The 22,050-nt window shown below is 37.2% G+C and overlaps 2 protein-coding genes across 11 annotated transcripts in view; both read right to left on the bottom strand.

The window, feature by feature from the left end:
• Positions 1-7,595, bottom strand: part of spen (spen family transcriptional repressor) — a 104,562-nt gene extending 96,967 nt beyond the window's left edge. For 4 of the 8 annotated variants that reach the window (XM_043675716.1, XM_043675718.1, XM_043675721.1 and 1 more), the window contains exon 1: positions 7,163-7,595. In XM_043675716.1, coding sequence (XP_043531651.1) covers positions 7,163-7,245 — 83 coding nt within the window. In that variant the 5' untranslated portion in view covers positions 7,246-7,595. The remainder of the gene's footprint in view (positions 1-7,162) is intronic. The other 4 variants (XM_043675720.1, XM_043675719.1, XM_043675717.1 and 1 more) reach the window with 2 other exon arrangements.
• A 10,577-nt stretch (positions 7,596-18,172) lies between these two features.
• Positions 18,173-22,050, bottom strand: part of LOC122540266 (filamin-binding LIM protein 1-like) — a 38,636-nt gene continuing 34,758 nt past the window's right edge. For 2 of the 3 annotated variants that reach the window (XM_043675724.1, XM_043675725.1), the window contains exon 8: positions 18,173-19,033. In XM_043675724.1, coding sequence (XP_043531659.1) covers positions 18,923-19,033 — 111 coding nt within the window. In that variant the 3' untranslated portion in view covers positions 18,173-18,922. The remainder of the gene's footprint in view (positions 19,034-22,050) is intronic. The other variant, XM_043675726.1, reaches the window with a different exon arrangement.

The following is a 22,050-nucleotide window of genomic DNA, read 5'->3' on the forward strand; positions in this document are numbered from 1 at the left end:
ATTTGCAATAGATAGATGTTATCTTTTTCAGGATATATGGACATCTTATTTACATTGCAACTATTAGCAATTTAGGTCCAATGTCCAAAACAAACATGTTCTCTAAAACCCTATGAGCTGATCACAATGAAACAAGTTAAATCCTTAAATTCAAACCACTGATCTACTTTTCCATATCGACACTTTTGTCTACTTCTAACATACAGTATTAAAATAGTGTTTCTCATTTGTATGCTTGACATAGTGAGAATACTTAGCAAGTGCATATTGGATGCATGTATTCAACAAGCACACCCAACATCAAAACAAATTCATGACTACATAGTTCAATGAATCGTTAGATAAATGACATATCTAACATCAATAATTTAGGCATTCTATATTAAAAAAATATTTCAGTTATAAAACCAGTCAGGTTTGATTTGATCACAAAGAACTCATAGCAATTATTGTTCTTGCCCTGTTTTAAATCAAACTATATTTACAATATCAGATCTGCAACACGTGCAAAGGACAAATGAATAGTTTTGAAATAATCTTCCATTATGATTCCTGAAGAAGAGCTCATGCCCGAAACGTCGATTCTCCTGCTCCTTGGATGCTGCCTGACCTGCTGCGCTTTTCCAGCAACACATTTTCAGCTCTGATCTCCAGCATCTGCAGTCCTCACTTTCTCCTCCATTATGTATAACCAGCCAACATAACATTTTCAGTTCAGTCATTTATCAACATTCCTAGTTCTACCATTAATGTGCAATAACAATAGAATACATATGATAAACAGACTGATGGATTGCAAGAATCATCGATTAGAAGAAACATAATTTGTATCAAATTGCATTCTCGCCTTGTTTGTCCCCAATTTTAATTGTTCTACCAGTGGCAGTCATCACTTCAGCTATCTTGTCACACATACTTCTCTAGCTCCCCTTTCATCTTGAAAACACTTCATTTATCCATGTATTCGATCACAGGTCCCAGCAGTGTGAAACCTGCTTTGATAACACTCATCTTAAAAGGTTTTATTATTCAAGAAATGAAAGTTTTTGCATTTCACCCAACGCTTCATATCTACAATAATCAGGCCGTTTGCCATCTATAACAAGAGGTTATAACTTTAGGATACGGGGTTGCAGATTTCAAATAGAGATGATGAGGAATTACTTCTGTCAATGGGTCATGAATCAGTGGAACTCCCTACCCTGATGGACAGTGGACACCAGGACCCAAATAAATTTAAGGGTGAATAGATTTTTAATTAGCAATGGGTTAAAGGATGATGAGGAACACACAGAAAAGTGGCATGAAGGCCAAAATAGATCAGGCATGATTGTATTCAACGGCAGAGCAGATGTGAGGGGTTGAACCACCTATTCCCAATGTTCTTATGAAGGTGTTTTCTTACTGAGATTCCAAATACATTAGGTCAGATTTGGGAGACATCAGTCAAAAAGATCTGATCACAAGAAAGTCATTATTTAGTCCTCCTTCAAAATAGCAAATACTGCTGAATATAAAACCTAGGCTTAAAATCCCAACTTCATTCCATGATTGGTGTTAATCATAGCCAGGTGGAATAGTGGCCTCACTAAATCTGAATCAGGGTGATAGATTTAGGGGTGTGAAGCAAAAGAAGATGCGGGATGTGTGTGCGTGTTTTCAATAGGTAAGGAAAAGCAGAACTTGACTAAGTTGCGATGTCTTCCAAGATAAAATAAACAGTCTTGATAAAACTTCATACCTAGGCTCAAAAGTTAAGAATTTCCAACTTTGATGAGGTTGATAGTCTTTTTCTTGCAGAGATGGGTTTAAGTAAATTAAAGGCGTAAAATTCCTGATCAAAATTTTGATTATACATACTTGTATCTAAACAAGGTCGATGTCATTCTGATTGAGGAGGATTGTTCTAATGCACACAAAATTAAAGTGTACATAAAATCAAATATTATTTCTTGAACATTAAATGCAACAAATACGCTCTCGACCAAAAATTCCATAAACTGAAGTTTTAAAAATTATTTTCAGCCACAGAACGGCTGCAAACATTTTGCGCCCCTCACAATAGGTTGTTTTTTGAAATCATAAACAGATAATGCAGAGGCAGGAACTACCAAAGGCCCCAGAAATACCTTCCAGGTGAAGCAGTTATTCACCCGCACTTCGCTCAAAGTAGTCTACAGTTTTTTTGCTCACAAAGTAGTCTCTACATTGGAAAGATGAAACACAGACTGCGCATCCAATTTGCAGAATACCCCGGATCTGTCTGAAAAAATTACCCCATGCTTCCCGTTGCCTGTCACTTCAACACACCACTGTGTTCCCTGGCCAACACCTGTTTTGGGCTTGCTGCAGCAAAGCTGGAAGGACAGCATTTCACTTTCCACTGAATGGCATGCAACCTTCTGGATTCATTATTTCTTTTAAATTTTTAGGACCTCAGCAGCTCTTCCATGCCTTTACCCCAACCCCCTCCAAATACAAGATCTTGTCATTACATGGGCTGCTACGATAACCATCCCATTGTCTGCTACTAATAGTCCCAATTAGTATCCATTGATTTTCCCAAATTGACCTCTACCAGTTTCTTTATCTGTCCAACTATTGTCTGTCTCTCTCTGGGCTTCAGCTCCACCTATCGCTGCACCCCAACCTCACCTTCAACATATGTAACAAACTTTTCCGAGCTATCATCAGTTCTGAAAAAGCATTATTGGACCCAAACTCTGCTTTCTCTCTGCAGATGCTGCCAGACCTGATACATTTTCCCAGCAATTTGTTTTTGTTTCTGACATCCAGCATCTGCAGTTCTTTTTTTCATAAACAAATGTTCCTCAAATAAAGAAACTGCATTTAGACAGTACCTTTGGTGTTCTACATCACAGAAATTACTACTTAAAATTCAGACATTATTGCAAGGTAAAACCTTTGCACAACAATCTACTGCAGACAATTTCATAAGTGACCAAATTATCTTACTTTCCAAAATTGGAAATTTATATCAGTCTGAACAGACAGGTTTTCAACTTCATGGGTCAAAATGTCGCAGCAACCCAACAAGAATAGCCATTTGAGTGCTGACCCAATACTGTCTAATATTCTATAACAGGGCTTCAATCCAATGACCTTCTGACTCATCTCTTAATGCTAAACCTCAAGAGAGGGACTTACATGCTAAGGGCTGCCACCCAATGTAAATCGTAACAAATTTTGAAATGCCTGAATTCTTCCTTAAGATTAAAAGTTGATTAATTGAATTTAAACACCACTGGTACTCTTGTAATCTGCAGGGAGCTATTTCATTTGTACACAAAACTGCAACTCTTGTCATTCAGACATGGCAGCTAGGAGCAGCTGGCACTTTTGTTGCCTGTTATGCCAGAACCACAACTGGTATTTTGAAGCCAGCACATTTGGACAAAAGGGTCAGAGTTCATTATTCATTTTGTGACTGTCAGCCATGCCAAGGCCAAATGTATTATTTCGCTGTCCTATGAATGATTTCCTCGATTTTTGCACAACTAAAATATACGCACAGATCAGAAATGTGTATAACATGACAGCAGATGCCAAATTAATTTTTATTTGTTCACATCTGGAGACCTAATGTTGCTAACGATCACTTTCAAGAAGTTAATGACTGCTATCACACAGGTGGAAAACATCCAATTTGAATCTGGCTTTAAGTTCAATCGGGGGTGGCTAAACAGATGAAAGACAAAAGTATCATTATATTATAATGAAACTACTTTCACAATCTATTTATGAATCTGTTATTGTGTGGCATTTCTCTGTTCATAAAACTAGATTTCTGAAAGCTAACCCCAATACCAATTAAACAGAGTGAGCAACTTTCTTGGGGTGGGGATGGTGAAGGGAAGGGAAGATAACGATTTCTCAGCTTTTGTTGCAAAAGATGTGAAAAAGATTAGACAGCTAGATTCCTGATACTATTTGTATCAATCTGTCTCTGATATGATTCAATTTTGAAACAGATCAATTTAACAGTCAAAATTTGACTTACAGATGTCAAATATGGCATATTTCTAATCCATTTCAGGTCTTCTGATGTCAATGTAAATGGACAGGCAATCCATCTCCTAAAAGCAAGTCCCTTTCTTTTGGTGGGAAAGAAAAATATCAAAACCTTCTTAGAAGATAATTTTGTACGTTAAAAGGCTGAACTATCTAGTATCACTCATTACATAATGTGTTTTGCCGGAGTGCAATATTACCAAAATTCATATATTGACTGGAAAATAGTGCTATTATAATCAAATAGCAACATTTTCTGCATAGTTTGCATGTCTCTTAACTCTGAATAATTCCTCCCCTGAGAGTGCTAGTTCAATCAAGTCATGTTTAACTATCTTCATCTTAACGTTCTTACTTCAGCAAAATAAAATACAGACCACAAGGAAAACTCATTCTACCCACAGCATCTGACTACTGTTTCCATACAGAAAAATGACAACATTACTTGGGCAAGTAAAATTAACTGATGCTAAACACCTACGCCATATTTCACCTCTCAGAATACGATTCTTGCTACTTACATTAATTGTGCATTTTGTTAGGACAAGTACAGTGCCCTAACTCTGGCCAATACAAAAGTGCAATGCATAAAAACAGAATCTAATGAGGTATGAGTTATGCCAATGATTTCCTAACACCCGCCACGTTACAGAATAGGCCGACCTAAAATACAATGAAAAGGGCACTAAATATATTAAATGTTGTTGTACCAAATGAATTAGTGTTTAAAGCTTGATTTCACAAGCTATCTACTTTGTTTGGAGATTTTCTTTCAGGTAGAACGTGTTCCAGATCATTTCTAGCTGAAACCTACTGCACCCTCCCCTTTGCGTTTCCCTCTCGTTCTCTGGTGGGGGAGGGGTGGGAACTGGTTTATTTGCATTTCAAACTGGTATAACAGAAAATACACAGTCTTCTTCTATAATTAAACATAGCAATAGACACTAGAGAGTCTATCAACCGCAGATCACTCTCAATAATTTTTGTAACCACGACAGCACTGCTAAAAATATCTTAAAATGGTTTTAATAACAGTATTTTTCTAAATCACCATAATCCTGTTTTAAAAAGTGCTCATAGTGGAAACCTATTTCCTCTATGTCATAGAATGATGTGTTTTTTTTCATTTTTATCTGGTTGGATTAGGAAAAATCTCTTTTTATATTCTACTTTTAAACAAGTATAGCATAAACATAAGTGCAAGTGTATGATTTATACAAAATTCCTATCCAATGCAAATGAGATCTTACTTCACACACTGACAATTAATTTTTTAAAAAGTCACCAACCAACAGTAACAAGGCAACTTCAGCACTCAACTAAAAGATAGGAGTCCGTTAAAATCTTTTACCTAAAGCACTGAAGTTTGTATGTATGTATTGGGCAATCTCCACACTACCATTAGTCTTAAATTGAACCAAATGATACAGACTGACAAATGCTGAAACCACAATCAACTTTACTCCTGAAATTTAACAGTTTAATACATAAAAGATACTTTTAAAAATAACATGACATTATTTTAAACATGGGGCAGAAATTTTATTGCAATCTGATTCGATTAATTGCGTTTAGGTTTTGTTGAATTTTAAAATATCCAACAGATTTTTTTAACATTACGTACATAATATGGTGAAAGAAATCAGAATTAAATTCCTAAACATGTCTGAGAATTCATTAATATCAGCTCATGTGCTCATCCTTGAAAATAGTCCATGAGTCTTCCCCAATATTCAAAGATATCCCCAAAGGCCGAGCTTCAAAAGTTACCATTGATCTATTACTTCCATTCATTCATATTCAAAAATGCAAGGTTAAACATAAAATAAATGTAAAAACTATATTCTTATTTTTGAAAAGCAAATTATCACTTATCAGGCAGTGTTTTGCAATTAGGTATGTAAAAGTTCTTTCTAAGCCCCCAAAAAAACGAGATATGATAAATCAAGCTTTGCTACACATCTTCTGCCGGGTAGGTACAAGTGCATGCTTCAAATGCCAAACGTGAGGCTTGATACTGAGAATGAGTCCGCCATTTTACTCACGCTGAGCACCACACGCTACGCTCTGCACTGCTATTTTATCATTTCCTTTTTGCACCAATACTTCATTTAAGAATAAAAACATTCTGCTCATTTTTACATTAGAAACAACTTGCGACTTCAATAGCTCCCTTTCACCTTTTTTTCTGGTTTCATAATCAGAATTGTTTTCAATTTGCATCTGTTCATTACACGATGCATTGGTTGCACTTTGGATCGCTGCTTCCTGTCTCGTATATAAATAAGCTTGTGCGAAATTCAGCAATCCTACATGAAAATCCGAACCTCTCAGGTAAGCTGAAGCATATTTTGCAGAGGTACCTTTAATATCATACCAAATTATTGCCTTTAATTAAAATACGATACATAAATTGACCAAATTGAAATCTTTCTTGTGCTTGTATTTGTTTCTGTTGTACAAGGCCAAACAGTATCTGATCGTAGATGAGCGCCAGTTTGGACCTTTGCTATCAGTGAATGTGTTGTGTTCCCCTCCCCCAGCTCAGTTTCCCACAGACAGCCCCTGTCCTCCATTATAGCTCCCATGTGTCTAAAACAGTCAGATCTTCATATCTTTCTCTCTCTTGGGGAGGCAGTTTGCAAAACCATCAATATTTACAGTATTAACATGAAACAGTTGTAAACTTTATGACTGAAGAACACAGGGTACAACAGCTTCAAAAACATACACAAGATTCCCACAATCACATTTAGCCAAGTCACGGGCAAGAACAAAAATCGAAATGTGTTTGTTTCATTTCCCTTTTTAGTGAATGGTGTTCCTCCACTCCTGAGTGATTAAAAGCTATTAGGTAGCATCAGAAAGCAGACTGGAGAAGATCGACTCAAGATCCTGGCAATGTCACACAACAATAGAAATACTGTAAGACAATCAGTGACCCCTTTTACGGAATGAAGGATATGAACTTAACCAACAGCTTGCGTGCGTGTGTATGCGCGATCTCATACACAGCTGCAGCAAGAAGCCGGCACTTTCTCTGGTTTCAGTTTACCCTGACGGGCCTCGAGGCTAGGCCCACATTATACACTCCACAGCGTATACCGCACACGGCGCAGTCCACACTTACCGTTTAAAATGCTCGATAATCTTATCTTCGCGCACATTTTCCGGCAAATTCCCCACCCAGAGATGCCTGGTTTCTCGTACCATCCTTAGCGAGTCATAAGGCTCCTTTTCTGTGCGAGTGAAAGTCCGGTTTTGCGTTGGCGATGGTTCCTGTCAGCTCAGCCCGGGTTAATCCTTGAGGTAAATCCCACCATTCGGCTAACGCGCACACACTCTTTCTCGCTCGCGCCACCCGACCTGACGCGGTTTTTTTTCCTCGAGACGCTAACAGTTCGTCCCCAGACCCGAAATTGAGCCACATTGCGCATGCGCGGGATCCGTCGCCGCGAGCGCGCAAGCGCCACGAAACCCCGGGTCGCCACAGCTCGCCGTGGTAGCACGCAGGCGCCAAGGAAATCCTCGCCCTTTTCTCCACCCCTCCCCTCCCCCTTCCCAGCCAAAAGAACGAGCGCCAACTGCGCTTGCGTGACACCCGGTGAACATTTCTTTTCCACTCCCCGGGCGAAGCTTGCAATCTACGCATGCGCGGAAAATGCGGCACGGTGCGCTGCCCAAGGGTACAGACCGCAGCAGAAACTCGGAGGAGAAATACGCATGTGCAGAAAGTGACCGGGGTGTATTTTCTGCGCAAGTGCGCAGACTTGGTATTTAGCTTACTCCAGTGTCTGGGAGGAAAGTTCTCGAAAAGCTGCTGTCGGTGCTGGAGCACGATGAATAGAGAGGAATCTGAGAAAGCGCTATTCCAGGGATTTGCACTATTTCATTTAAAGAATAGATCTGTTTAACCTGTGTATAAGTGCCTCCTTCGACTAATTCTAAAATTTGGATATTATGAACGATTTGGGAAGATTTTTAGATGGCTTGAACGCCGAAATGACCGATATGAGGAAATACAACTTTGAAAAAACTTGTTACCATTAACTTACTTCTTATCAGAAAGCTGCTGTGTTCGTTCAGAATGGGGTTTTCTTACAGGAATATCGTCATTCCACCATTTTTCAGTCCTCTTTGTCCCTGTCTTTGTTCCCCTCCCCCTCTCCTTATCCATTTGGGCGCCATTTTAAGGTGATGGAAAGTTCTGGAGAATCCGCCATTTTGTGGCGAGCAGTGTTCTGCCTTAACAGGGAGTGCTGCGCACATACAGTGCTGGAATACCAGGGATGTAGTCTACTTTGTGGCTTAAAAATAGTGGAACAAGCAATTAGCACCCCATGCGATCTAAAAACCTGGTCTTTCTTGGAAGGTGCTATTTCGTTTAATAATAGCACTAAATAAAGCTGGCTTTACGTGCAACCTATACAGATCAACTGATACAAGCTCGCGTAAAATAGTAGGATATGTTAAATTTATATCAGATTGGAGAGAAGGAAACAATTCTCTGGGGAAAGAGCAACAGTTTGGTTAGTGATGCCACTGTACAGTAAGTGTTTCAGAAAGCAAATGAATACTCTTTATTTTTGCATTTAAAGTTTCTACGTCACCCTTCAAACATACATCTGCAGTCATAAGTACCAACATAGCCTGGTGGATTTTTCTTGTTCTGGTTGTAAATTTAAAATTTTATTACACAGAAAATACCAGAAACTTGTGTAAAAATCTACCGTCAGCATAGGTCTCTTTTTGGTGAGCAGTTGCGTGCTTGGATAGGGGCCATATTTTTCTTCAGTGTTGACAAACTGCAAATTATGATTCAGTCTAGTTACAATGTTAGTCTTGAGATGGTGAATGTGATGCAATAACCACATTTTGGTCATTGCAAAAGTCTGGACTTTCACAACGAGTTGAACTTACAAGGTTTTGTTTTGATAAAATGTATTTGGTGTCCTGAAAATTAGCATAATCACAAAAAAACTTAACATTGTTTTTCAAAATTTACCGTTTTATCTGTTAAGGGTTTTTTAGAGGTTTAAACTCTTCTCAAGGATGTGACACTGAAGGCCAACACCCATGGTGCAGGATATCCATATTGAGAAGATCCACTAAAAAGCTGATAATGCTTTAACTTGGCATTTAAATGTTTGTAATTGTTTTGAGTAATGAAAACAGCTCACTCGTGATGTACATATTTTTCCTGAGCTTGCTCTTTGTCTCTTGGAATTCACCCAGTATGTTTATTCAGCGATTTATGTAAAGGCTGGACTAATTATGCATCCTGATTAGTGCAGAAGTCTGCATTTAAAGTCTCCTATTCTTCCACTTTGGTTTTAAATTTTTAACTTGAATGGCCAATAAATTATCCTTCTATTGTGGTCTAACAATTGATCAATATTGTGTTTTGTGGCCATGACATTGGGTCTTTTTTTACAAAAAGAACATTGCAGATAACATTGGGTTGATGGGATTCTTTTTTGAAATGTGTGCTTCTCAGTAATATTATCTGCAGTAGGGCTTTCTGAAGATGGAAAGAGGAAAAGCTTTGTGGGCGAATGCAAATGTTTTGGGAATTTAGGGAGGATTTGTTTTCATTAAACCATTTGGTGATGCTGTATAAGGCCTCTCACCTGAAATAAATGGTAAAATGATATTGAATGATCATTGATAAATTTTCTGTATAGCAATCTTTGCTTTAAGGCATTTTTTGTACATTAAACATACATAGCCTTGAATGTATGTTCCACAGGCCAATGTAATTTTAGACAGCACTGTTGTTTAGCCAACACTTCTGGTGAACCTTTGATGTTAATTATTCTTTGTATTCGTTTTATTTACTCTTCTGGGAGGCATGATGTTGGAATACCTTTAAAATCACCAAAACAAGCACCGAGTCAAATCCTTCAAAGAGCGGTGCACATTGGGTATATGTATAGGCTCTTGGGATGTACTTTTGAGATTGTCATTCTCACACATTCTGCAGTTTAGCTTCATTATCCACTGGGGTGTGCAGTAGGAAATGTTTTGCAATACATCCAATGTTTCCCAGCAACCTGTGTTATGGAAACTGTGCTTCAGAAACAAAACATTGACTCTTCATTGCAGTTGCATGTAAATGTTAACATTTAGTTACTGATTCAAAACATAATGTAAATATTTGCAATGGTGTACAATGTTTTTGAGTATTCTACTGAATTATTCTTCCCTCGATTTGCAATTCCCTTCATTATTGTGACCCAGAATCAGTGTCTCATTGCCATTCTTTCCAGGTTGCATAGGACAATTGAAGTTTTTGTGACCATAACCTTTTACAAGGTGGAAAATGTCCATTGTTCTTCAGAAATGAGAATTTCAAAATTGGATATGTCCTTATCTTAAGTGGTATTATGCTGATTCAGTACGATCTGGTTTTTAACTAAATGCTATCAGAATTTTCAAGATGCCAATTGAATGCAGAGGAGGAAGAAAAGACTGGCAAGGCTGACTCCCAAATTGCAAATGAGAAATGTTTCATTCTTTCTTGGTTTCTGATATGAGGGGGTTGAGGAGGGTTCAATTTGAACAATGTGCTTAAATACAAGAGATATTGAAGTAAGACTGGAGACCATCAACTATTGTTGTATCTTTGCAGCTGAATAACTTGGCTTGATGGATTAAAGATTGAGCGATACGAACATTTATCAATGCTACAAAATGTTGTGGATACCTTGTGCACTGCATCATTTTTTACGCACTTAGCAGAAGCAATGTGTAACAGCGCTATGCTGTGGCTCAAACTGGGTTGCATCCTTTGCATTGCATGGTTGTGCATCTCCTCTGATATTCTGACTTTGAATTTTCAGTCTGCTGCTTGCACAGGGGTTTTTTTAAAAATCAAAATGGAATGTAAAGCTCAGTTTGTAAGTTCCTTAATGGACTGGGAGCAGTCAGACAAACCAGAAAATCTTTGATTAACTGAATTTTTCATCCCTTCTATGTCCATTTTCATCTTGTGCAAGGATGAGCATTATTACACAAATTTTGATTTTCACCACGTCGTCTGAGAAGGTGTGGAATTTTGAACTTCTGTTTGTCCATTTGTGAAAATAAACATCTCAAAATTTAAAAAAAACTTCTCCAGGTTTTTGTACCATTTTGCTTTTCTCTCCTGAAAGTTTTTTTTGTGGTGTTGTGTAAGCTCTGATGCTTTTCCAATACTTCACAAACAGACCATTTTTTTTGTGTTAGTATATTGTTAAGTCCTAGAGTGCTTCATGGATCAACTTGATCTTGACATCCATATGTATTTGCTTACCAACAGGGGTAGTTACATAGCAAACAGTTACAAATGCTATTTATTTCCATAATTAAAGGATATTAAAGCTAATTTTTAAAATACCTCAACTGCAATCCTGCCTTTCAAAATTCTAACCAATTTATGTTTTGATTATTCCACTTGAACAAAATGCCAAAGTACATTTTTTAAAAATGAGTATGCTTATAATTTATAGATTTGAATGGTGTTACTTTGAACTTAAAACTGCATCTAGTTACGTTTTCCTGACTCAAAATGAAAAGGAGCAAGAGAAAAACTAGCCTTGAAATCATAATCTGTATTAACATGCAGTATCCTCCGAAGTGTGGACAGTATTTGGAACCATCTGTGCATTGGAGCATTTGTTCATGTGAACCCTGTCTTAATAAACCTTGGTGGCTTAATTTAGTATTTACATCAGGCTCTTTGAAATGTGGAAGGTGACACTTTAAGAGAAGAAAATGTTTACGTAATGTCTTTTATACACAGTGGCCACCTCAAAATACTTATGAAGTGTAGTCATTATTGTGGGAAACTCAACCAGTTTCCATGCAACAAGCTTCCATGAGCAATGTTGTGATTGATAGCAAATCATTTTGTAATGTTCAGTGAGGGATAAATATTGCTCAAGGATAATGCTCTGCTCTTCAAAATAGTGTCGTAGGATGTTTTGTGTCTACCTGCAAGGGTTTCTGTCTAATATCTTGTTCAGAAGATAGCACTGCTGACTAAGTAGCACAGCATTCACCGGTCAGCCATCTTGTACACAACTGGAGTGGAACTTGAACCCAAAACCTTCTGGCTTGGAAACAAGTGCAACCAACTGTGCTGTAGTTGACAGTGCTGGATATACGATTCAATATATTTTATCACTTACAAAGTGAAGAAGAGTAAAAGGGTGAATTTTGTATGAAAGTAACTTTGCTGGGAATCTTTGCTAATTTGTAATGTTGTGCCTCTTCAATATGTGCATTAGTAAATTTCCAATGTCATTTTGACAGTACCTTTTCCATTTGTTTTAGAATTTGCATATAATTGTGAAAGGTTGAGTTAAAATGCTCAATAACATCTATGCACAAGTATATCTAATGAATGATGGCTAATTTATGATGTGGTTGTAATCTCTACTGCAAAATACGTGAAATGGAACCAAAGGATACAAATGTTGAAATGTCTTGGGCTGGATAGTAGTTTGAAGTACAATTAACCTTGAAACAATTGAGCTGGGGAGGGAAAATGTTTTCATACTTTAGGTTCATGTGAAGAATGGTAATGTGAAATATGGTAATGTGAAATTTACTTGAGGATCCATTGTTTCATGTGTGATATTCCCAGCTACCAGAGGTGCAATGTTAAAGCCCTGGTTGTGGATAAGTGGGGATTGGATGGGGAAATGTTGGGTATTTCAAACTTGTCCAAAAATGCACTTTTATAAAGTTGACAGGTTTTTGAGATTTTTTTCCATCTGTTAGAACATCTGTTCCTGTTGGAAATACCGTTATCCATCTGCCACAACTGTGTTAAATTGCTTTGTCTGGCACTGAAGCTTTAACTGAAGAGAAGTTTCAAAGATTTGAGCAAAAGATCTGTAATTGGTTTGACATTAATGAGTAAAATTGCATTATTCATTTATTTCTATTTAAAATAGGTATTTAGTACAGAAGGAATCCTCTTGTTCTTTATATTAGACTGGTTGTGTTTAATTGGATTTTTCAGTGTATACTGTGATTTTAAAATGCTTTGACACTGGCTTTTTGCTAGTTTATTTGCTATTCAAACCTCTCTGCTGCAGATACCAACTTGGAGCACAGTTATCCATGGTGGCAAGCCATTCATTTGTAGGAATTATCATGGCCATTCACAATTTTATTGCTCGCATCATAAATGTTCTATTTCTAGCACCTTTCTTATTACAAAAAAATTGCACCATTGGTATACCTACACCAAATAAACTGCAGTGGCTGAAGAAGACTGCTTACTACCACTTCTGATTAGCATGAGCAATAAATACTGACTCAGCCAGTTGAAACTCTGAAATCTTTTAACAAAAGTATGTTGATTAGTCACTTAGCATACTGTCCACGCCAAAATTTAAAATCTTTTCATTTATACTCATTGCCTTCTTGATATGAAATGAGTTTTAGTATGTAGCAATCAGGTTTTAAGTTATAATTTATACCATTGTTGACTGTTGTAAAAGTAAAGACCCCTCAATGAAGTTCTATAACTACTTTATATTATACAATTGGGCATAAGTGTATACAGAATGCACGCGCCATATCAATTTTTTTATTCATTTTAAAAAACATGAGGGAAGATAAATTGTCAAAATTTAATTAGCTGTTTAACGTACAATTGGCTTCAATACTTCTTAGTATGGAGGAGGGAAAAATAAAATATAGTGAAAACAGGCATTAGTGGAGATCAGAGGTGAGTGTGTGGTACTGGAAAAGCACAGCAGGTCAGGCAGCATCCCGATTGACCTCTTGCCCAAAAGGTCAATTCTCCTGCACCTTCGATGCTGCCTGACCTGTGCCTTTCCAGCACCACACTCTTGACCACAAATCAGTGGTCATTTATATTGTGTAGTTTAACAGCTATTCATTCATATCTTGTTCATGTTCCAATTCTTAATGTATGGAAAAATATTTGCAGAATACTAAATGACTTAGGCAATGTTGAATCCCAATATGAGCACCAGTTATGAATGTAGAAGCAAGGATTGCTGGGGAGCATTCAGGACTAGTAACTAATTATTTCTTTGCCCCAGATAAAATATACTATCGCCACTTCATTTCTAATTAACTAGAGTTGTAGAGACAGATCCTTTGGTACAATAAGCTCACACCGACCATGTTCCCAATCAAAACTGATCTGACTTACCTGTATTTGGCCCATGTCCCTCCAAACTTTCCTGTTCATATACTTATCCAAATGCCTTTTAACATTGTAACTGTACCAGAATCCACCACTTTCTCTGGCAGTTCATTCTGCACACTAACCACTGTGCTTTTAAAAAAAAAAGTCCCCCATAATCTTAAATCTCTCACCTTAGAAATATGCCCCGGAGATTTGAAGTCCCTCCCACCTTAGGGAAGAGATCTTTGCTATTTATCTTATTTACGCCCGTCATGGTTTTATAAACTTCTAGAAGGATACCCCTTAACATCTTGTGCTCCAGTGAAAAAAAAGTCCCTGCCCTATCCAGCTTATTATAATTCAAACTCTCCATTCCTGGTGACATATTGGTAAATATTTTCTAGACTCTCTCCAGTTTAGTAATATCCTTCATGTGACAGGATGATCAGAACTGCACATAGTACTCCAGAAGTTAGCTTCACCAACATTCTGTACAATATCAACCTGATGTCCCAACTCAGTTGTCTGAGCAATGAAGGCAAACATGCTTTTTAAACCACCCTGTGTATCTGTAATACACACTTCAAAGAATTATGTACCAGAACCACTAGGTCTCTGTTCATCAAGACTATCCAGGGCCCTACCATTAGTTGTATATCTCCTACCTTTGTTTGTTTTACCAAAATGCTATACCTCACATTTATCCAAATTAAACTCCATCTGTCACTTCTCAGTCCATTGACCCAATTGATCAAACTCTCTTTGTAATCTTAGATTACCTTCACTGCTCACAATACTACCAATTTTGGTGTCATCTGCAAACTTACTTATACCTTGTATGTTCTCATCCACATACACATTTATATAAATGTCAGACAAAAGGGGATCTGGTATCGATCACTGTGGAACACCACTGTCATGGGCTTCCAGTCTGAAAAACAATCCTCTACCACCCTCCTGTCTCCTATCATAATGCCAATTTTCTAACCAGTTGGCAAGCTTGCTCTGAATCCCATATAATCTAACTTTAATTAATCTGCTATGCAGATTAACAAAAACTTCGCTAGATTCCAAGTAAATGTCTACTGCTCAGTCCTTATCAATATTTAGGCAAGGAAATTACCACCCTTATCCAGTTTGGCCTATATATGATCCCAGATCCTGAGTAATGTGGTTTATACTGAGCTGCCTTTTGAAGTAGCTGAGTAAGGTTCTTGGGTAGGGGAAATTTTAAACCCCAGCCTACCTGAACTGGTTGACTGCAATTTTAAACTGTAGGTAACAAGGATACTCACCTGAAGCTTAAATTTAAAAAAAACCTTCGAGTGCAGGTCATTAAACAGTAGCTTGATCCAGGTGTTTTAAATATGAAAATAATGTGATAGATTCAAACCATTTCTTATAATGAAGACATTAGGAACAATAGAGACCTGATCTTGTTTTGAGTTGAGCTGGGTGTTGGAGCTTTCAATACTGAGTTTTTACATAATTGCATGTGGATGTCATGTGCAAATCAGACGTCAACTACTAGCACTACTTTATTTAAGGTTGTATTCATTTTAAGCATGCAGATTTTTATCATCAAAGATTTATTAAATCCGCATCCAGGGGAGTAATTTTTTTTTTAAGTAGTTTCTGTGGATACTGGATCTCTGCTCCAGGTCTAACAAGGAAATGTCGAGATTATCCAGCCCCTTTCCTAACCACAATTTCCTGGAAGGTTTGCTGCACCAGGATCCATTTTGCACTGCTTAGTTTATATACCACTGAAATACTTTGGTTCCCTGTACAAAAACCCCATAGACATGTAGATAGTTGTGACATACACATTGTCCTTCATTTTTAAGTTCTCATTGTATTAACATTTAATTTACTGCTTTGCTAAATGAGTAGTTGAGATCTCTTGTTTCGCTTTCACGCGTTACTAGTTAGCACCTCATGCTAACTTGAAGTGAATTCCCAGGAAGAAACCTGTAGGCAGGTAGAGTCAAGGAAGTCAATAGTGAAAAGGGCTGATTATATGAAACTTTGGTTTGATTGGTAGTGTCATGAACAAATCTGCTTCATACAGCTGATCTAATTGGCCACGACCTTAGAATTCAGGTGGATGCCCTTGCTATCTGCAATTTAGCATCAGTTTGGGATAGGAAAGCCCCTTGTTCAATTTTGACTGCTTACTTTCTAGGCTGGGATCTAAAAATACACACTCTGTATTTCAGTTGTATCACTTTAGTTGTCTCATATACCTTTTCCTTGTTACGTGGAACATAAAATCAACCAATGTAATTGTGCCTGATTTCTATCTAGAGTCAAGCTGGACAATGCATGTGTAGTATTGGATAGGGAGATTATCATCCTCAAATGTGGTGCACTGTGATTTGAGTATAGTGCCAGATTCATTTTGTGAGCTGAGGGGCAAAAGTTTGTGATATTTGGCATTGAACATTCAAAACATGAACAATTGTAAGTCCAGGATGATGTCAACATTTCAAATACCACAGACCATTAGACAGTGACCATTGCTAAATATATTGCTCGGCTTCACAGTAAATCAGCTGATTAGGGCAGTTCTAGAAATGATTTACTGGTCTGAGTTAACTGAATTAAAGTGTAGTGATGCTGATTATGCCTTTGTTACAAGTTCATTGAAATTTGAATGTCTATACTGCATAGCTGATTTTCATCAATCCTCAAAGTTTGCCTGGGCAACAATAAGCACGAGTTACATTCTAAATTTATGAAATGACAAACATACATCAAAAGTTCCATCTGCTAATGAAATAAATTTATACATAACAACAAAAAGTAAACATGAAAGTAGACAAGAAAATCATTGCTTTCTATCACTTCAAACAGAAATGCTGGTAGTGTCTGCAAAAAAAACTCCAAAACAAGCTTTGATGCAACCCATAGCCTTCTGGAAAATAATGAATGCTGCTATGATGGTTAAAATTATTAAGCTCTATCAAGTGAATTATTTAAATTTTAAAACATTGATAATTAATTTTGAAGCCTTGATATTTGTTTCATTCGCGGAAGTCCTTGAATAATGGAGCAGAAATTGTTTTGTGCTCCTTTGCTAATGGTGCAAATTCAGAAATATTACTAATGTGAAATTGAAAATCTTACTTTAGAAAATCAAGCTTTTGGAATTCAATCTACTAAGTTTTTAGACAATTTTTAACTGGACAGATGTTAATAGTCTTTCCTGAAGGTTCAAGCAAAGTTGCCAGTCCTATACAGTGTAATAGGAGAAAGTGAGGACTGCAGATGCTGGAGATCAGAGCTGAAAAATGTGTTGCTGGAAAAGTGCAGCAGGTCAGGCAGCATCCAAGGAGCAGAAGAATCGACGTTTCGGGCATAAGCCCTTCTTCAGGAATGGGAGCTTATGCCCGAAACGTCGATTCTCCTGCTCCATATACAGTGTAATGTTAAAATGAATCTTTGTACAGTAGTAAGTAATCAAACATTTGTGCTATCAATCCATAGAAGAAAATAGCATTCATGAAAATAATGAATAGGCCAGCATTGGCAAAAGTAAAAGTTTTAAACATATTAGAATTATTAGATCAGTCTAAAATGTTTTAATTACCAACATTTGGAACTTGAGTGCAAGTGAACAGTGACATCCATAATATGTAGGGAGTAAATCAATTATACTGTGCTGGTGTATTGACTGTAATTGCAAGAAGGGCCTGTGCCCAAAACGTCGAATCTCCTGTTCCCTGGATGCTGCCTGACCTGCTGTGCTGTTCCAGCAATAAAGTTTCAACTTTGATAAACATGAGCATAGATTAGTGGTAAAACAGCGCAATGTCATAACACAATGTATTGTGGTATTACCACAATACAGGGGAGCACATTTAACTGCTGTCAAGATGGCCAGTTAGTTTTCTCAGTCACTGCTTTTTCTTCCAAGGTGACCAATGCCTCCACAATACTCTTTATACCATTGAAAGCTAACACCCAAAGAAAACAACTTTAAGCTTTAAATAGATCATCCCTTTTATTAGTTTAAACGACATAGTCTCATATTGCTTTGTCAATAGAAGCAGAATCAGAGGCTGGTCCATTTCTCTTGCTGTGGAAGAACGTTTTTTTTTTAATAAACTTGTTAAAGTATTAGCAGTTTATACAGAATTACTTTTCAATGAAGAGGATGAGAATTGCAATTCAATTTGTGAAAAGAATTCCAGAAGTAGCATAGTAGATATTATTAGAAATACTAAACTGAATCCTTTTGACAATGGTGATTTGATATAATTAAGAACACTTCATCTTCTGAGAGAATCAGGTGGGCACCAGTTGTCTTCAGTACTTTTGCCAAGTGACCATTCTTCATATGCAAGCCAAGATGGTAGTAGATTCGGTCTTACAAAAATTTACAAGCAGACCCATTGTTTGAGTGTTTTCAATAGAACTTGCTGTTTATAGTTGAGGAGTGGAAGCCTTGGTTAATTTAGTTGTTTACCCTAGTTCAAGCGCATTGATCACAATTATAAAGCTGCTATAGCAGATGCCAATTAAGACCATTACATATTAGGATCCAAGCCTAAAATTTTAGTTTTGCATTGCTTAATATGAGTGGGCCTTGAGCAATAAACTAAACCTAATCAAAATGATCATTCATGGATGTTATTAAGTGTAACTGAAAATGGTGAACCATACCAGGATAAATTTGATTGAAGTTATTTGGCAGTTCACAAAAATAAAATTGCAGCTAATATTCCAGAATCTTCAGGCAGTGGAGCTCGTGCTCTGCAAATAGCAAGTCTTGCAAAGTATGTGCTTATTCAGTGGAAAGCACCCTTCTTCGGTTGCATCAGGAGATAAAAGAAGTCCACATTTCTGTAATACAAAATGTATAAGCAGAATTATGTTTCAACATTTTCACTTGATATACCAATCTTGGCAACTAGCCTCAGTTACGTCCAAATCTAATGATTATTGTAATGAGTCTGGTTTTGATTTTAAAGGCCTGTATGAAAAAAGCTTGGGCAGTTTAAAATCTAGTCCCTTGAAGACACTACATGCTTTGAACATGGTTCAAAATTGTACCTAATTCACATTAATTAATTTCTGGACACATTAGGTGATGGTTTACTCAGTATATGACTGCTATACCTGATGTGGGAGTGCTCAATTCTAGCATTAGGTGTCAGAAGTGAGAAACATTTCATCCCTCCTATCGAGCACAATGTTTGTAAAATACCATTCCAATTCACAATGAAATATACCCCATTGTAATACCATGCCTTCATGAACACTCCACTCCAATCTGTTTGTTATTCACCAAAACATCTCCATATTATTGTTTCTCATTTTGCTATGAAGCTTGATGCTTCAACTCATATACAATTCACACATTATGTCCTCTGGATAGCAGTTTGCTGTCAGTTGTGCAGTATTCCAGACTTCATCTCCATCTGCTAGTATTACACTTAGAATAGTGGTTTTAAGTGTTCTGACATTGCTTTTTTACTTTTACTGGGCTTTATCATTCATGCATTGAGCAATGTGTATTTAATTCACCTTATTTTGTACAATATACAATCTTAACTACAAATATAGATGAGATTATGCAGTAGCAAGCCTTTGTATAAGAACCTGGATTAAGCAATTGGTGATCTGAAAATGTAAAGTATTTAACATGTCTGCATAGATCTTTCTCCATGTACAGAGTAGTTGCTGATCATTAACTGGCAAGAAACTTGTGGTCAAGCTGGCAGCTTCTAGTACTGAGGTTAGAATTATAAGCAATATGCTTACAAATCAAAGATTTTCAAGATCTACTCTGGTGGTTTTTGGAGAGAAGGAAACAGTTTCTGCGACTCTACACTTCCAACCAACATAACCATCTGTCAGTGAGGGAGTATATTATCACACTTCAGACAAGATTGTGGCAATGCACTTACCTTATATCTTGCACAAGAGGAATTGTTGGTGTTTTCTATTCATTAAGCAAGGGTCAAAACATGTCAATTATTTAGTGAGCACAACTACTCTTAAAAACAATGGTAAAGGAGTGTGCTTTGTGGTCAAAAACAAGACATCTGGTAAAACCATAGATAATTATATCAGACCATTTGCTCAGTCATGTCTCTGCCAGCTAATCTCATAGTAGCAGGTGAGATTAATTTGCCTCAGACATTTATCCAATTTTTCCTTAAAAGCTGGAACAATCGCTAACCATTTCTTGAGAGAGTCTGCTTTTTTTAGCTTACAGTGTAAATACATTTTCCATAACCTCTGCCCTTACTCCCTTTGGTAGCAAATTTTAAATTGGTGATCCCTCATTATGGACTTCTCAAGCACAAGATGGGCTCTTACTATTCTTCTGTAAAAGTACTTCATTTTTTAAAGACAAAAGATGTTAACTCTTCTTTGTCTTGTCTGTTCCATATAAATAATCCCAATATATCAAGCATCCCCTTGTAATGATAACAAAGACAGAAATTGTGGCAGAAACTCATGCTGCTAAACCTGCTGAAGTTCTCCAGCAATTTCTGTTTCAGGTTTCCAGGATCTACAGTCCTTTGTTTTATCCTTACTATAATTTGTTACCCATGCCACAAATACTGTTGAATTTATATTGTATACTCTCCATGAACACAGCAATAAGGAACCAGTGTAGGCCACTTGCCTCTTCAAGCCTGCTCTACCATTCAATAATATTATGGCAAATCTGATTTTAACTAAATGTTCTTTTTATAGAATGGAACCCCTGAAACTGCAGAAACCAAGATTTGATCAATATATATCAATACTACTTTATACTTGCACTCTTTATTTTTAGAAAACCAAAACTGGATTGATTGTAGCAAAACTGGAATCATTGTGAACTGAGGGAATAGATACACTGGACAAAAGGAAGATGGTTGTGGCTGTTGAAGGTCAATTAACTCAGTTCTTGAATATCTCAAGGATTCCTCAGGATGGTGACCCAGGTCCAACAATCTTCAGCTGCTTCGTCTGACCATCCCTATACAAGGCCATAATGACAGGAGCAGGCCTTTCAGCACCTTGAGCCTGCTCCACAATTCAATAGGATCATGGCCATTGACCCTTGCTTTCCTTACTGATTTAAGTATCTATCTATCTCAGCCTTAAAATATACTCAGGAACTCTAACCCCCACAACTGTGTGGCAAAAACTCAACCCTCAGAAGAAAGTCCTTCTCATTTCAGTCTTAAATTGGCTCCTATTTATTCTGAGACTCTGCCCTCTGGTCCTAAACTCTCCTAGGAGGGGAAATATCTCTCAGCATATACCTTGTCAAGCCCCTTAAAGAATCCTATATGTTTCAATGAGATCATTTCTCATTCTATTAAACTCCACTGAGTAAAATTCAGCCTATTTAACCTTTGCTCATAAGGTAATCCCACCATACTAAATAAGATGATCAGAAGTGGATATGTTCAACGACGATTGCATAACACTGGGCACCATTCATGAATCCTTACATTGAAGCAGTCCCTGTTCAAAAGCAGTAAGACATGGATACTATCCAGGTTTGGGATAACGTGACAAGTGATATCAATGATACACAAATGACAGGAATGACCAACTCTTAAGAGAAAATCTAACCCTTTCTCCCTGATATTCAATAGCTTAACCAATGCTGAATCCACCATCACCAACAACATCTTAAGGGTTACCATTGACCAGAAATAGTGAATCGATAAAGTGTGGAGCTGGAAAAAGCACAGTAGATCAAGCAGCATCAGAGGAGCAGAAGAGTCAATGTTTCCAGTTGGGACCTTTGAATCTGATGAAAGGTTGCAACCTGAAATGTCGACTCTCCTACTCCTGTGATGTTGCTTGAGCTGCTGCACTTTTTCCAGCTCCACCCCTTGACTCTTATC

The sequence above is a fragment of the Chiloscyllium plagiosum genome, chromosome 34 (genome assembly GCF_004010195.1).
Source record: "Chiloscyllium plagiosum isolate BGI_BamShark_2017 chromosome 34, ASM401019v2, whole genome shotgun sequence".
Lineage (NCBI taxonomy): Eukaryota > Metazoa > Chordata > Chondrichthyes > Orectolobiformes > Hemiscylliidae > Chiloscyllium > Chiloscyllium plagiosum.